Below are 17,997 nucleotides of genomic sequence, written 5' to 3' on the forward strand. Positions count from 1 at the left end.
TAAACATTAAGAAGAACTTCCTGACAAATAAGAGCTGTTCGACAGTGGAATTTGCTGCCAAGGAGTGTGGTGGAGTCTCCTTCTTTGGAGGTCTTTAAGCAGAGGCTTGACAGCCATCTGTCAGGAATGCTTTCATGGCGTTTCCTGCTGGCAGAGGGTTGGACTGGATGGCCCTTGTGGTCTCTTCCAACTCTATGATTCCACACCAGGTAGATGTTACTGTGGAGCATGGAAAAACCCTTCGTAGACAGCATGTTTGATGAGCATGTCTAATCCTCGAGGGCAGGCGAGTATAGGGCACAGACAAGTCAAAGATCTTTTCTCCTGCTTGCTGCATTGCCTTTGACAGTCTTGTGAGGGGGAGGGACCCTGAGCCTCTTGTCCAAGGTCTCTGTCTAATCCAATTAACATAGTCTGCACCAACCTCCTTAAGAGCTACATATCCAGTCAGGTTCCTATTGGCTGTGAGGACTGAGAGAGACAAGACCAATATGGGATGAAACACTGTCAAGTACAGGAAACACTGAAACTCCTCACCCAAACCCCCCACATGTACAGCTCATCGTTGCCATCCTGTATTTGCATGCCACTTACTGCCAGAAGAGTATCTAGGCATGCCCTGAATAGTCATGGATATGTATGATTCTTAGGGTTAATTTGCACAAAAAATATCCATCACCGCTCAACAATAGGACTGCCAGCTTCTTTTCCTGGCAAGGCTCTCCTGATTTTTAACAACTGCCTGACAAGCAGAAATACAGCAGGCCGGAGCTTTTCAACAGAGTGCAGGTGCGGTGATGGAGAAAGCTTCCCCTGCTAAGTTTCTCTTTTGCTATCGAGTTGTTAAAGGCATTGGAGGAAGGCCAGGAAAGAAAGTTGACCACCCTACTTGATGAATACAGAAATATCCAGAGATATCCTGCACGTGCGGAAGAGTCATTACAGAATAATCAACCACAAGTGGTTTTCGTTTCCCTTTCTTTTTTTAATTTTCCAAGTGGTGCTAGCAGCAAAATGCTGCCGCGTGGAGCCAGACAGCCATGCCCCTTTTCACTGTAATCCATTCCAGTCCTGCCCTGGCTGCCTCTGCTCCCCTCCCTCTTTCTAACAATCCATCAACATTTCTATGTTCACTTAGTGTGTTCGATTCTCATCAGACTGGCTTTTCTTTATTATTATTTCCCTCTGTTTAGAAAGAAGTTCTATTCCCCTAAAGATTTTTTGAACTTCTGCAAACCCTGGGATTTCCTCAAGACTGCTGATACCTCCCTCTGGGATGTGGGTGGTGCCGTTGGAGACTACAGAAGGAGCCACACTTGGAGAATGAATTTGCTATTAGCGTCTGAGATGCTGTCTTTCTTCCAAGGATTCCACACATTGGGTTGTACTAGTTCTACTCAAAGAAGACCCGCGCGGTTCTCAAATACTTTCCAAGGGGGAGCACTCACAAGTTTAGATGTAAGGACACAAATTGATGAAACACTGGCACACATACACGAGTGGTTCAGCCCTTAAGAGTTGTTAAAGGCATGATGGTTACGAGAAAGTACCCACCTCCTGAAAGCCCCACAATTAACTTGCCTATGCCTGCTGAAGTCCTGTAACACAGCACCAATCAAGTATGAAGCTTGCTTTTTATAGCAAAGGAAGGTGAGAGAAGCCTTTCGCTTACACAGAACTCTACTTCAGATGGGAGGTTAGAGGCAAATGGTGCCTCCGACTTTCCTGAACAGGAGTTGGATCTAACACGAAAATCTCAACTCACCTGTGTCGTAGGAGAGCTGCATTAGCTCCGTCCACATCTTTTCCCCGTCTCGTGAGGAGGTGCTGGCTTGGGATGGGCTTGGGCAGAAGTGGGAAAGGGCTCCAGCGTGGGACAGGCTCGGGGGAAAGGTGTGGAAATCGCTCTGACGTGGAGCAGCAGGCTTGGGCAGGAATATGGCGGGGGTGTGGGGGCAGGGCGTGGAGCAGCTCTCTCAAAGGCTGCGACTAAACAAACAGGGCTCTGTGTAGGGTTATCAGGGCATGCATCGGAGTGGTGGTTTTCTATCTTTACTCTCCAAAAAAGGAGGTGCAAGGCAGCAAACAAATAGGCCATTATTATTATTATTATTATTATTATTATTATTATTATTTTTAAAAAAGCAGCCTGACTCTGATTGACTAATAAAATTCTGCTGAAACAATCAAGCAATCGCCATCCTTCTAAAATGACATGCGGCAGGGCAGGGATAATAATAATAATAATAATAATAATAATAATAATAATAATAATAATAATTTGTTTGTTTGTTTGTTTGTTTGTTTATACCCCACCCATCTGGCTGGGTTTCTCCTGCCACTCTGGGCGGCTTCCAACAAAATATTAAAAATACATGGAGAGGGAGCCTGTGGTCCTCCAGATGTTGTTGGACTCCCAAGTCCCATCAGCCTCAGCCACTTTAGCCAGTGGGCAGGGATGATGGGATTTAGAGTCCAGCAGCATCATTAAGGTTTCCAGCCCTAGCAGAGAATTCCACAGCTGGGGTGCCACAGCAAAAAAGGCCATGTGATATAATAGATTTCATTTCACAGGCAGAAAGCACTCGAGTAAGGCCTTCATGAAAATCTTTATTTGCTTGTGTGGGTTCGTATGGAAGAAGACACTTAGCTATGCAGCTCGTGTAAACTTTCACAGCAAATAAGCACCTTGGCTCATGAGCAGAAGCAAACAGAAAGCCAGTGAAACTAATGCAAAACCATTCTTACATGCTTTCAGCAACCTACACAAGTTAACTGGAGGGCCACAACATTTTGCATTAGCTCTGCTTTCTTAACAGTAATCAAGGGCAGCCCCACATAAGGTGCACTGCAGTAGTTAATCCTCTATTTTACCAAAGCATGGTCCTAGTCCTCCAGGAAGGGATGCAGTTGGTGTATCCATGTAGCTGATAAAAGTTTTATTCACATCCACTTTCACTTGTGCTTCAGAATTAGATATAGGAACACTTACTCATACTTTCCGTGTAAATTACCATACTTTTCCTTGTATAGGACTGGGGAGGGTATTCAAAAAGCATGTTAAAATTGGGGCAATCCTCCCCCCCAAAAAAAGCTCAACAATTCTGGGCAAACCCCACCATTTTCTTAATTTTGAGCCCCCCAAAATAGGATGTGTCTTGTACACAGGGGGGTGTTATACACGGGAAAATATGGTAAGTATTCAGCTCCCACCCCCAGCAGCTGAACGCTCAGCAAAGTCGTGCAAGCATATCCCAAAGTTCCTCTACTTGGAGACAAAATAATCCTTCCTGATGGGAAGAGGTGGAGACTATCCTGCTCTTGTAAGGGTCATATACACACACACACACAAAAAACGTTTGATTATTATAAAGGTATACTTCCAACTGCACTCTCCCGTCAGGTAGGATTCCCATCAGATTGTGCCAATGATGCAGTGATGAGAAAAAAATTAATTTGTTGATTTCTGACCAGGAAATAAAGCTGGAAATCTGACCGCTATCTGTGCATTAAGACCAGTTTTTTAAAAAACAAAAAAACCACAAAAAAACTTTTTAAAAATCACTAACAGCAGCATACCCTGTATGTGGGTGGGGTTGGGGGGTGCCATTAAGACAGCAATATGTTCAAAGGGGAAATTTAACCAATTTCTTCCCTGTCGCGACCCTGACAAAAGTCAGCCCTGCATTGCTCTTAGCCTCAGAAGAAGAAAAATCTGCTGACATCAATGGAGGCTCCTCCACCCCACCCCTGGGCTAATAGTTTGTGGAATGGGGAGGGGGGAGATGAGATCACCTGTGAGCACAGACACTTATTTTACAAGTGCTCTGAAACATGTGCTTTTACTATGTGGGAGACTATTCTCTCTCCACCCCATTTTATCATGTGAGTACTGAGGCAGAAAGTTGCCATGTGGTTATTCATCTGCCTCCAATGTGGAGCTGTGAATCAGCCCACTATGAGAACAGAAGAATAAGAACACAAGAAAAGGTATAAATGGCTTATTGTGCATTTGAGTGGCATAACCTCTTGTTTGAAGAACGCAGCCTAAGAAGTTTGCCGGCTCAGTGTGGGGTCCCAGCAAAGATCCTGATCATTTGAGGCATTTTCTTTTCGGCAATTTCTCGGTTTGCTGTTGTTGTTGTTGTTGTTTTCAAATCAACAGCCAAACGTGTCCGTCATCTCAATAAGCTGAGTAGCTTGAGTGCCATTCAAAACTACCAGCTTGTATGTCAACTCATGCACAAAGACAGGTGCAGACATGCTTACAAAAGCCACACTTAATTGCAACACTTACAGCCGCCTCCTAAGATAAGTACAGACTTAATACTCATGTTATCTCTACCCACCCCCACCCCCCATCTGCAAATGTAGCTAGCTATACATAATAATTCTTAAAGCCAGGGAGCAAAAGTCAGCCCATGTACTGCATAATGATACTGTTTCCCCTTTGGCACATGACAGATCCACTGTTACAGCACCTGGGGAAGATCTGAATTATCAGGAACATCACAGTATGTCCAAACTGAGGTCTGCTTGCCACATGCCTTAAGAACATGAGAAGTGCTTTGCTAGTTCAGAGCAATGGCTCCATCCAGCCCATCTCCCTATCCACTGGCCCAGCCTGGCCAAAACTTCAGTCTAGCAACACCCAGGCACCCTCGGTTAAGCATCCTTGCTTTAGATACTTGCAAGCAGCACGTGACAAGGATGATCTGCAATGTACATGGACCCTGAAGCTCCTGTTCCAAATCCTAGCTATTCACAGCTTTCCCAGTCCCCATAAATTTGCCCAATCTGTGCTGAATCTGCCTAACAGCAGAACTCCATCTTCAACAGCTCTATCTCTGCATTCCATTGGAATCAGGAGAGGATATGAAGGTGTTGGACAGGTTCTAGAAATATTGGTGGATAGGGGCCAATAAAACAGGATGTTTCCTGCGAGTGGAAATTAGGTCTACGACCTGCTCTGGAAGGAATTGCACTCCTCCAGAAGCAAGCAGTTCATAATCTGGGAGTATTCCAACTTGTCACTGGAGTCTCAGGTGGCTTTGTGGCTACCTGATATTATTATTATTATTATTATTATTATTATTATTATTATTATTATTACAACGACTTGGCTCCTGAATAAATCGGCTCCCGAATGATCGAAACCCAGAAGTGAGTGTTCTGGCTTTTTAACGTTCTTTTGGAAGCCGAACATCTGACGGGGCTTCTGCAGCTTAGAAGCTCCTGCAGCCAATCAGAAGCCGCACTTTGCTTTCCGAATGTTTTGGAAGTCGAACGGATTCTGTTTGACTTCCAAGATACGACTGTACTAGGTTGGTAAGTGGAGCAGCCTGATGATATCATATGTCACAGGCTGCCAGTGAACTACTGGACCCAATTAAAGACCCAATTAAAGTAGCATATAAAGCCCTAATTGGCTTGAGACACAAGTACCTAACCATCTCAGACCCTAAGACTGGCAAGTGAAGCTTTTTTGGTGGTGCTGCCCAGCTGGTGTTGACCCGTGACACTGATAGGGACTTTTCGGTGGTAGTTCCCTGCTTGTGGAATTCCTTCCCTAATGGTATGTTTTTGTCTTCAACATTATTAACTTTCTAGAGGAATCTGAAACTCTACCTGTTTACTCAGGCATTTGAAGAACTCCAGTCCAGGCAACCCTGAGATCATTGGATGAAATAATCTTAACTGTAACTATTTTCAGAATGTTTTAAACTGTTTATAGATGTTCTTAACTGTTTTAGAACATTTTAGGTTTATTTAAAAAAGCTATTGTGGATGTGTTTGGTGCCTTGGGTTCCTTTGGGAGGAAGGTCAGGACAGAAAGTCAATAAAAACGTGTACATTTAAACTGTGTGACTTTCCCCAAAGAATCCTGGGAACCGTAGCTTACCCTTCACAGCGCTACAATTCCCAGCACCCTTAACAATCATTTCCATAATTCCTTGTGGGAAGCCATGTGATTTAAATGTATGGTATGCATGCAGCCAGATATGTATGCAACAAAATCTAGATAGTTGCTCTTCGGGTAAGGTAACAGCTTCTTCAGCAAAGGGAATGGGAAGTGGTGAAGGGAGATGGTGCCCACCCCAAAATCTCCCTGCCTCCCCACACCCCAGACCAGTGGTCTTCCAAATGCATGTCCTAAACACATGCCTTCTGGCACATACATATACGTACATAGGGCTGCCTCTGAAGACGGTTCGGAAACTTCACCTGGTTCAGTAGGCAGGTTGCTCACCAGTGCAAGACAGTTTGAACATATTACACTGATCCTGGTCCAACTGCACTGGGCCCAATTCAAAGTGCTCGCTTTGACCTATAAAGCTTTAAGCAGCTCAGGATCACAATACCTCAAGGACCACCTCTCCCCATATGAACCAAACTGGACCCTGTGATCCTCATCTGAGGCCCTACTTTGTGTGCCTCCTCCACAAGAAGCCCAGAGCATGGCAACACAAGAACAGGCCTTTTCTGTGTTGGCTCCCCGTTTGTGGAATGCTCTTCCCAAGGAAGCCCACTTGGCACCTTCATTACGTAACTTTAGGTGAAAACATTTCTTTATAAATAGGCCTTTGGCTGATTAACATTCTATGGCCTTTTATATGTGTTTGTGAGAGAGGAGTTATTGGTTTGCCTTTGTTTTATTATGTATTTTGTGTTCTCGTTTTGTATTTTTATGCTGTGAAACCCTGTGATTTTGGGATGATGGGCAGTATACAAATTTAATAAATAATAATAATAACTGCATAGCATGTAGCTAGGAGCTCGGGCAATTCTAGAAAATAGATTTGTAAGTGCTTTTCAGTTATCCCAGGACTCGTGGGTCAAAAATCAGTTCTGGACGCCCAAGTCTCCTCTTTTGTGACTCATCAGGCTGCCTCCTTTAAGACTCTCCATAAGGTCTAATTCTTCAGCAAAGACAGTCCCGCATCTCCATGTAGTCAAACTGTATGCAAGCTTACTTGACAGTAAGCCACACTGAGAAATATATCCCACCTTGTGTGTTAAGATTCTGCATTGAGACCCTGCTGTGATATGAACCAAAAAGTGGCTATCCTTCGAAATTTGCAGTCTGAATTTTGCACTGCAGTCCTCCAGCCAAGTAAGGTGTACCAACATACATATGCTAGTATAAAGTGCACTCATAAGTGTATGCATTAGTGAAAACAGCATACGAACATGCATTATATCAGGGGAAACTGCTTTGCAAAAACATGCATACAACACTGTATACAAGAAGATTGTGGACAGGGATTGAGAAATTGAAACTGACAAGCATCCCTAAGTGCCCTGCAGCCTTGTCCTCAGAGAAAACTCAAGCAGTGGTCAAAATTAGTCCATAACCTCCAACATTTCTCCAATGAAAATAGGTACGAAAGCACGTCAAAGTGCAAGTAGATAAATAGGTACCTCTCCAGCGGGAAGGTAAACGGCGTTTCCGTGCACTGCACTGGTTTCGCCAGAAGCAGCTTAGTCATGCTGGCCACATGACCCAGAAGCTGTCTGCGGACAAACGCCGGCTCCCTCGGCCGGTAAAGCGAGATGAGCGCCACAACCCCAGAGTCGTCCACAACTGGACTTCACGGTCAGGGGTCCCTTTACCTTTACCTTTAAGGAAAAGTGGGACATTCCGGGATCAAATCAGAAACTGGGATGAGCTCTGTAAATGCAGGACTGTCCCTGGAAAATAGGGACACTTGGAGGGTCTGGAAGTCCAGAACAAGAGTGGCATGTAGGTGCATCTCCTCCTCCATCACTTGTGTGAATATGAGTACTGCATCCTGCTGGCCTGCTGAATTCTAGCAGTCAATGCCCCCTTTTGCTAACCAAGAAGAGGGCCCTTCCAATCAGCTCTTCACGGCCCTGTCGGCTCTTTCGGCAGATGCTTCAAGGCAGCAGCCTCTGCATAAGTGAGTCAATAAACCTACCATGACTCAGCATGACTGGGTCTCTTGCTCTGGTAAAAGAGAGTGTAGGAATCCATCACACCTCTCTAGAACACCCACACTTAAAAACAAATTGGTCTCAGCGCAGGGGAGAGAGGGAGATGTGTGCTATGAGCCAGTGGCAAGGCTTCCAGCAGTTTCAAGGTACTTTGAACACCTATGAATCGAGCCAGGCCACATTGGCACCTGGCAGAGAGCAAAGCCAGGAAATTTGACAAAAAGGTGCAGGTGGTGACAACGTACCCTTTGCTGGTTTGCTGGCAAGTTTTCAGGGTACACAGCACTCTTTTCTCAACGGAAGAATTCTGTGCAGATTCAAAACTAGCTTCATCAGCGTTATCAAAATACAAAAGGAGACCTCTGGGAAAAAAATGCAGTGATCAGAGGAACGCCGCTTACACCGCCTCCAGCTGACTGCCCAGATATGAAAGGGGAATAGGCAGGAAGGGGTGTGCCACCTATAGCATCAGGACCTGCCAGCAGGTCATACGTGGGAACCTCAACTCAGAAGTTTTTGCTCACTACTTCCCATTCCATATTCAGCCTATGAACATGACTGATTCTGCTGATTCCGGCAATTGATGAATGCAAGGCTAATCGCACAATGAGCCGAGGGAGCAAGTTTACTCAGCGCAACGTGCACAGAATAGGAAGCAGGGCACATGGCAAAGCAAGCAGGCAGACACAACTTCGCTACAGGGCAAAGCTGATCCGTAGCTCAGCAGAGACAGAGAGCTGCATACATTTGTGCATAGGAGAGAGTAAGGCACAGTAAGCAGAGAGGTGTGTTCATCCCTCTCCAGCCTTTGTCTCCCACTACATTGTTCTCCCTATTATCTGCTTTAGATTGTAAGCTCCTCGGGAGCTGAGACTGGTCTGCCTATGAAACTCCAAGAGGTGTCATGTGTGATGACACTGTAGAAGTAATACAATTAACGAAAGGGAAAGAGTAGACCTCACCAAAGCACCATCATCAGTTCTGAAAAATACAGTTCAAGAAAGATCTACCAGGAGATGGGTGCCATGGCCTTATAACCATGGCTTTAATTTGTGTCTATGCCGTGAAAAGCTTCCCTTGCTTAATTTCTTTGTATGCCATGCATCTGGTAAAAGCTGCATGGGAGCAGGGAAGATAGAAAAAAAAGTGGCAATCCTTGCTTTTCTTCATCAAGCCTTTGGGGATCTCCGGTTCTCTGACTAAAACAAACCCCAGCTTGTTGGTCAAGATGCAAACTGAAGGAACCTCAAGGCTCCCCTATACCACCTTTTTGTGGGGCTCGGATGCGATCCAATCACATAGCACAACTTTAAGTCTGCACTTTTAGTGGGTTTTAGTGGGAAGATGTGCTAACACACCCTGAAAGCAAATTGGGATGACTGTCCATTGTCATATTACCTCCCTGCAAACAAACCAGGACAAATGCAGAATAAAGACCAGACACAGTCTAACTTCTGCATAAGCTTTGTGCAATCAAATCAGGTTGCACATGCAACCAGCAGGGCATCTGGAGGGGTCCCTCTGTCTAATGATGGAGCTGCTGTCTCATCTGTCTTGGCTCCCACGTGATCCCCAAAGAACCATGCACGCAAATGTGCCTCATCCCCCCCCCTCTTTCCCCCTCTGTTCATAGAATCATAGAACTGTAGAGTTGGAAGTGACTCAAAGGGTCATCTACTCCAACCCCTTGCAATGCAGGAATTTCAGCTAAAGAATCACACACACACACACTGCCCTTCAGGGCAATAGCATGTCCAGGCTTACAGAACCAAAGCAAGAATAAAACTGGTGGATAAACAATCAAATAATAAGTAACAGAAGCATATGTTATCACAGTTCCAGCAGAGGTGGAGTGGTGTTAAGAATTAGCAGAAGCATGCATGCAGTTAACCATTTTTTTCAATGCTCTGAACAACCCTGTTAGGTAGGCTAAACAGAGAGGGACTTGCTTGCTCAGGGCCATCCTGCGCACCTCATGGATGAGCAGGACAAGAATTTAGGTCTCTCTGGTCCAAGTCCCAACTCTCTGATATGCTTAGGATGCACTGCTCTAAACTTCTAAAGTCAGAGTCGTGGACAATAGAGCCCCATAAGTAAAACCTAGTTGGTGGGCATATTCTTGTCCCACAAGCTACACTTTTTCTTCTACAGGTACCTCCCCCAAACTCACCCCTGAACTGTGCTTATTCCAGCAACTTTGATGCCATTGAGCCACTGAAACTGACCCCACTACTCACATGTTCTCATGCAAACTAAGGCCACAGGACCAAACCAACAAATTCTGCCGCCCTGCAGCTGGAAACTTCGTAACTGTTTTAAAGGGGTTGGATGTCACCTGTCGCACAGGTAAATCTGAATGCCATTCAACCCAGTTTTGCTCTTGCCCTCTTCCACAGCATTGACCTCTTTTAGATCTGCTCCTGTTTTTTGTTTGGGTCCAGGTGCTTCCAGGAAGGGTCTTCTTTTTGTCCCCTCCCACTGTACACTGAGGCAGCTAGAATCTGAGTAGGCATCAGGTACAGGATGAGGGAATCTGCTCATTTCCCTCCCTTGTGGCCCTTCAGAAGTCATTAGACTCCAGCTCCAGCTCCCATTGGGCCCTGTCAGGGTGGCTAACGGTCAGGTAGTCAAAACAACATACAGTAGAATCCTAGAATTGTAGAGTTGGAAGGGACCTTGAGGATAATCTAGTCCAACTTCCTGCAATGCAGGAATATGCAGCCATCCCATACAGGGCTCAAACTTGCAGCCTTGGTGTTATCAGCACCATGCTCTAACCAACTGAGCTAGTCAGTCCACTCTAGAGAGCCACAGCTTCCTTGTCCCTGCTCTGGGGAAAGAGATTTACCTGCACCTCCCCGCTGAGACTGCTGACAGCATTTGCAGCCTCCTTCCTCTGTGCTGAAATAATCTGACATGCCAGAAGAGCTGCTCTCCTACCCTGCCAGACCCAACAGCCCTGTTACCCAAGCCTCCTTTTCCTACAGACCATGTTACCCAAGTCTCCTTTTCCTACAGACCATGTGCCGTCAGACAGTGTTGCCATCCGCATTTCACACCCTTCTCTCCTGTGGCTGCAAACTGCTGATAGAGATCTCCAATCTAAAGCAACATCAGTCTGTAGCTTCAGACCTAGTCCGTAGAGCATCAGCCTCTTAATCTCAGAGTCATGGGGTTTCAGCCCCACATTGGGCAAAAGATTCCTGCATTGCAAGGGGTTGGACGAGAAGACCCCCGTGGTCTTTTCCAACTCTACGATTCTATGACCCTGGAACTGCAGTGCAGAAGGAAGCATTTAAATGGAAGGGGAAAGTGGTGTGCAGTAGTCCCGTGGAGTCTGGCTAGGCAGACTGCTGTGGGCCACATTGAGTACAGCTAAATGTTGTTGTTGTTCAGTCGTTCAGTCGTGTCTGACTCTTCGTGACCCCATGGACCAGAGCACGCCAGGCACGCCTATCCTTCACTGCCTCTCGCAGTTTGGCCAAACTCATGTTAGTAGCTTTGAGAACACTGTTCAACCATCTCATTAGCATGTTGGACGCCTTCCGACATGAGGGGCTCATCTTCCAGCGTCATAACTTTTATATGCCTGTTGTCTTGGCAGGGATACTGGAGTGGCTTGCCAGTTCCTTCTCCAGGTGGATCACGTTTGGTCCAAACTCTCCACTATGACTGTCCATCTTGACCTGTCCATAGCTTCCCTGAGTAATTCAAGCCCCTTCGCCACGACAAGGCAGTGATCCATGAAGGGCTAAATACCTGATAAGTAAATGGCAGACGAGTCCCTCACTTCCATCATCTGATTCAGGTATGCATGCAAAACATTGTAGATGCTCCTGTCACATTGAGGACTGAATGTAAGGATGTGGCAAATGTGCATTTCTCGAGATATTTGTCATGCAGGTAGGTGAAAGTGGCTACAGCTATGCTCCTGCGCATGTTCGTATGAACAGCAACACTGCAATGCTGGATCAAAGTGAATATTCACCTAACAGGCCATTCTCTTCCCACAATAGCAACTGGCAAGATGCTTCAATATATGCAAGGCAGGAAGGCAACAGACCTTCCGTGTTGGCTGTCCTCAGCACTTGAAACTCATAGGAGTAACAGAATTTTAGAGTTGGAAAGAATATTAAAAGATGATCCAGTCCAACCCCTAGCTCAATACGGAAATCATGCAAGTACAATGCCCCTAAGAGATGAGCATGCAGCCTCTACTCAAATGCCTCCCCAGTGAAGAAGAGCCCATTTGTTCTGCTGTCGAAAAAGCTCATACCACTGGGAAATGTCTCCTTGTGTTTTACTAAAAGCTGTTCCCCTGTGATTTCTCACTGGTGCTAATCTCCTCCATCTTCTGCATGACAGCCTTTCAGATATCTGAAGTCAGCTATCGTGTCTCCTCTTAATCTCCGGCAGCCTAGGGTGCCTCTGATCGCATAGAGCCACTTTAGCGTGTAGCTAATATGACAAGTTTGTTTGCCATGACATATTGCGTGGTGCCACCCTGTCACACTGAGTGGCATCACAACAAGCATAATCCTCTAATCCCCACAACCTTTGTGCATCCAGATCACACACAATATTATAATGGGTGATAATCCAGTTGCGGTTGCTCCCAAACTACCCATTTAGCATTCATTCTGATTTGCTTGCAGGAAGGTTATATGGGGCCAGCTGTTTATTTAGCATTCATTCTGATTTGCTTGCAGGGAGGTTATACAATGTCACCTCGGGCAACTGTTATCCCACAGTTTCCAGTGCATCTTCCCATCACTTCCCTTACTGCAAAAATTCTGGTTGTTTTGCAGCTCCTATCATTCCTTGGCCACCTTGCTGATGTTTGAAGAGAGTTGCAGTACCACAACATCTGCAGTGCCAAAGGTTCCCCACACCTGCCATATCAAATTGGATCAGAAAAATCCAAATTTAGCAGGAGGGAAGTGTGGACTGTGGACCAAACTTGAAAAGAGAGCCATGAGCAATTTTAAATCCACACTAAAGTTCAATGTGGGACGAGGCCCTAGTGACTGGAGAAGTGAGGATCACATTTTTCCAGCAACAGACTACCATGCAGAAGAGCTCTCTTGGGCCCTCCTGTCCCCTCCCTTAACAACAACTGAGTGAGAAATGCGAACCAGTTCAACCTTGTGAGTAATTTGGAAACATTTGATGGTGAAGCACTGCTGAAGCTAAGCAAGTGTGGAACGGATTGGTGCCTTGAGTAGGAAGACTCCTGAAGCAAGTTGCATCAATCGATCCATCTGTCCGTCCCTCCATCCATCTATTCTAATCAACCCAGTGCTATTTTTCTAGAAAAAGTTGCTGGAACACACCATGAGCACCTCTTTCGTTCTCTTAGAATGGCAATGGCGCCCACCTGAGAGGTGCCAGAACGGATTTCCGGCTGAAAAAAAAAGCCCTGAATTTACCTACACACATTGAGGAATAGCCCTTGGACAAGTTGGTTCCCCTGCTTTGCCACAGCAAGGCGCTCTCTGCTGGGGCGGAGTCGTTTATTCAAGCATGACAAAAGCAAAACAAAGGCATGCAACTTGGCTACTGATGCTCACTTTTGTCACGGGTCCAAAAAAGGCAGGCAGATCAAAGGGAAAAGGAAGGAGCCAGCCCACATGGGTCGGAGGCGTCTGGTAAGACATTCTAAGGAAGTGAAAATCTCAGGGAATGAGGGTGTGGTGCTCCCAATCAACTGGGGAGCAACCAAATACACACACAAACACACAATCCTGGTAACCCACTGGCTGGATTGATTCAAGCCAGGAATGCATGGAGGAGGAGGAGACAGGGATCATTTCGTCTAATGTATAGCTTTTGAAGTTTTCCAATATGGTTTGTTTACCTCTTTCATTTTTTTGATGAGAAAGTGTTCCAATGAAAAAGTTTAAAGGGGTGGGGGAGAGATGCATTGAATGGGAGATGGCAGGACAGAGGTTTGCCACTGAAGGTAAACTGACCTCAGCATAGCATGGTTTATTATAAGCAACATCATGGAAGCACTGAGTGGACAGTCAGGCATCATTGTGCAGGAGAGAGAGGATGAGATGGACTCTCAAGCAGTCTGGCATAGATCCTAAGGGACATGGCTAGTGCTTATGCCTCTATTGGGTGGCTCTTTGGGCATCCCTGGGAAAGGCCATTCCTTTTATTATTTCATCCACATGATCACTCTTCCGGCATTCCTGAGTTGGCATGGAAAAGGTGTGGGATAAACCGGTTTGCATGCCCACTGTACAACGGATGCACTGCTTAGGGCACCTACCATGTGGACAGTATGGGTAATATTCAGCCAAGTTTTGCACAGACTCATTCAGATGAATTAACATGACAAAGTTAGCTCCATGGATTTCAATAGACGTAGCAAGAATAAAACTTAGCTGAATACCACCCAATATGTACATTTCCCACCCTGCTGTGACCCACTATTGCATTATATACAGTATATAAATTTAGTACCAGACATCAAAATACATAATCAAAGCTCCCTAAATGTTTGATTTTAAGTTTCTAGTCCACAAGTCTGCAGACAGCAATTTGAAAACACAGGTGGGTAGGTGTCATCTTGTGGATTCACAGAAGCCAGAGGGAGAAATGGAAGAACTGCTGGTTGTTTTCCACACAGCATTTTGCCCATGGCTAGCAGAAGAATTACTCATTACATACTTTGCCTTTTGGGGTATAATTTATTTCTCTCTATAAATTCTGCCCAATGGGAATTATATGTAAAATATTTAACGTGTGTAATATCCTGAAGTTGGCTTAAAGTTCCGGTTTTAGGTGTGGCTTGGTGCAGAATTCTTACATTGTCTTGGCTCAATATAAAAACAGCTTGCTGCTTCCATGAACTCCTATTAAAAACAAACAAACTCCAATGCTTTTTCTCATAACTGGGGCCCACAGGTTGCTAGGACTCATGAAGGTGATGTTGGATGCTATCTATCTTCCTGAGCCTCCACCTCTATTTCTGCTCCAGCCCTTGGCTTTTAAATATCTTACACAGAGATGCTTCTCTCTTTTCCCTGTTCCCGATGTAGCTTGTGACTTTGAGGCGTCCTCCAAGCCTCACGTCCCATTGGCAGCGGGAGGTTGGGTTACAGTCGCCTGGGTGGGGATTCAGTTTCTGACTCCTAGGCCTGAGATGGGAAACGCTTCCCAAGATGAAATGCACCAACTGCTTCCTCCCCCCACAAAGCCTTGGCATGGTTTGTGCCATCTCTCATCTAGGGGTTGATCTCTATGTGTCTCCCATCTGAGCAGACCCCTCAGTCTGGATGTTGAGATTGCATAGAAGGGAAGAGGTCCTCTCTAGGTATCACTCCCTCTTAGGTATTTTGGGGCTGTTCACTAATTTGCTCTTATCAGTGGGGATGGCACGGAAATTCAGTTCACATTTAAACAAACCAAATGTCCCAAAACAATACACAAACTAAATGTGCACTTTTCTGAATTTTGTGCACTTTTCTGAATTTTGCAATGTGGTTCTCCAGCCAAGTAAGGTTTATGAAAATGCTTCATATTAGGGTGCATGGACATATTAGTAAAATTAACATAGGAAAATGCATTACATTAGGGGAAATTGCATATAAAAATATGTATAATGGGATAAGTTTGCGCTAAAATGCTGATGAATTTTCACGAGTTGTTTAAAAAAAGAAAAAGAAATAATGAACTGATGGTGAAATAGAGAATCCAAAAACTTGACAGATTTGCACATCCCTAGGTTAGCACCATGTGACAGGAAAGAGAACATTGGGGTCCACTCAGGGCCAGGCTGCCTTTGGACCAAAGAATTATCTGGCTGTTGTGACAGTCCTTTATGGGATGCCATATGCCAAATTAGTCCTAATCAAAGGAAGGGTGCCCCCCTCCCCACAACACACTAAGTCAGGGGTCGGCAACCTAAGGCCATGGGCCACAAGCGGCACACGGGGGTTGTTTAACCGGCCCATGAGCCCACTGGCGGAGGAAGAGGGGGGCAGGGAGTGTACCGCCCCTGGCAGCGCGATCCCGGTGGGGTGTCATTGCGGCCCCCCCACATTGGGCACCACGCCCCCGCAGCATGAAGCTCCGCCACTGCATGAGCTGCCCCCAAACCAAGCCACCCCCTCGGCAAGTCCCTCCCGCACTGCGCTAAACCGGCGCAGCACAGCGAGGGGAGTCACTTCCGCAGCACTGGAAATTGCGTCTGCGCAGACGCAGACACCGGAAATCGCAGGCGCATGGGCGATCCGGCCCACGGAGGGATCTCTGCTGGAGTGAATTGCCCCAGGTGAGGTAAACCTTGCCGACCCCTGCACTAAGTCATCAACTGTCCCAGAAAGAAAGCAATGTACAAAACATAGGCAATAAAGTGCACTGAGGAGCATAGCCTCGATGCCATAGGAAATTCTGAGGCATGGCCAAGGCACACTCTGGGGCTGCCCTTGAAGACTATCTAGAACTTCCGCCTAGTGCAAAAAGCAGCATCCCATCTCCTGGTGAGAGAAGATAAGGGTGAACATGCAACAGCAGTTCTCCTGCATTTGCACCAGCTTCTTCCAGACACAATTCAAGGTTTTTGGCTAGTGTTACCTATAACGTAGCGGGACGCAGGTGGCACTGTGGTTTAAACCACAGAGCCTAGGGCTTGCTGATCAGAAGGTCGGCGGTTCGAATCTCCGCAACAGGGTGAGCTCCCGTTGCTCGGTCCCAGCTCCTGCCCACCTAGCAGTTCGAAAGCACATCAAAGTGCAAGTAGACAAACAGGTACCGCTCCAGCAGGAAGGTAAACAACGTTTCCGTGCGTTGCTCTGGTTCGCCAGAAGCGGTTTAGTCATGCTGGCCACATGACCCGGAAGCTGTATGCCGGCTCCCTCAGCTATTAACGCAAGATGAACGCCGCAACCCCAGAGTCAGACACGACTGAACCTAATGGTCAGGGGTCCCTTTACCTATAACGCAGCCTGTGATCTTTGGGGATGGAGAGCTCCACCTATACGAACACTCTCGTACACCCCCTTCCAGTTTCCTTAGGGGTGTAGGAGGGGGCTAAGCCTTCCGCCCCATCCTCTCTGGGTGTTAGGGGGATTTGGGCTATAGCTTTCTTGGCTGCTGTGCTTCCCTGGCCTCTGGAATTCTCTTTCAGCAGGGCCTGCCTCAGCCTGTTTTTCCTGCAACTTCAGAAGGCAGGTGAGGGTAGGGGGAACTTCCTCTCAGAGCAAGTTTTCGGGCTGCGAGCCGGCTTGCTTTCTAAGCTCTCTCCTCTTAAAAATATTTTCGTTTGGTTTAATGTGTTGTTTTACTGTATTGGCTTATGTATTTTAGCACACATCACCTTGGGCTATATAAGGAGCTGATAAACGCAAACACACTCCCTAAAACAAAATCCTTTAAAAAAAATAAAAATCAAAGTAACTGCTGAGCAAAATGGTTGGAACAGGCACAAAAAAAGAAAAGAAAAGAACCGAGGAGTCCAGTGCTTTGCTATGTCTGGATGATATATAGTCCCCAAGCCAGGAAAGATTTGGTCTCTGATTTGCTCCACTGCAGAAAGTGTGGGTATGTTTTGCCTGGGGGAAGAGAGATTAGCCCCGTTCAGATATCTGAAGGAATGTCACACAGAAAATGGGGCAAATTTGTTTTGTGTCGCTCCAGTGGGTTCGATGGGTTTGAATTACAAGAAAGGGGATTTTTTACAAAAGATTAGGAAAAACTTCCTGAAGTTATGAGCAGTTCAGTATCTGAAAGTTGTGGGCTCTCCTTTGCTGCATATTTTCAGCAGAAGCCGGACAGCTGTCTAGCATGGTTGCAACACTGGGGAGGGGGGGGGGACTGGACTAGGTCATCTGCAATATCCTTACCAGCTCCAATATGCTGTTCTGTGTGATACATAAAGAAAGAAATCAGGTTTTATACTGATGAAAATGGTTCCACTTGGCAGGCAGGGCAATTTGAGGTGGAGCTGAGGGTACAGCTTATGCCAAGCAGATGCCAATGGTACGCCACTAACTGGCCTATGCTACGGATCATACAGCTTGGTTGCCTCTT

The 17,997-nt window shown here is 46.1% G+C and overlaps 1 protein-coding gene across 4 annotated transcripts in view; it reads right to left on the reverse strand.

Moving 5' to 3' along the window:
• ZNF385A (zinc finger protein 385A) overlaps window positions 1–17,997 on the reverse strand; it is a 180,982-nt gene that overhangs the window by 140,275 nt on the left and 22,710 nt on the right. For 2 of the 4 annotated variants that reach the window (XM_033138553.1, XM_033138552.1), the window contains exon 1: window positions 1,766–1,894. The exons of 1 other annotated variant lie outside the window; for it this stretch is intronic. In XM_033138553.1, the coding sequence (XP_032994444.1) occupies window positions 1,766–1,802 (37 nt within the window). In that variant the 5' untranslated portion in view covers window positions 1,803–1,894. Of the gene's footprint in view, window positions 1–1,765; window positions 1,895–17,997 lie in introns of those variants that run through there. One more of the 4 variants, XM_033138556.1, reaches the window with a different exon arrangement.

Source organism: Lacerta agilis, chromosome 2, assembly GCF_009819535.1.
Source record: "Lacerta agilis isolate rLacAgi1 chromosome 2, rLacAgi1.pri, whole genome shotgun sequence".
Taxonomy (NCBI): domain Eukaryota; kingdom Metazoa; phylum Chordata; class Lepidosauria; order Squamata; family Lacertidae; genus Lacerta; species Lacerta agilis.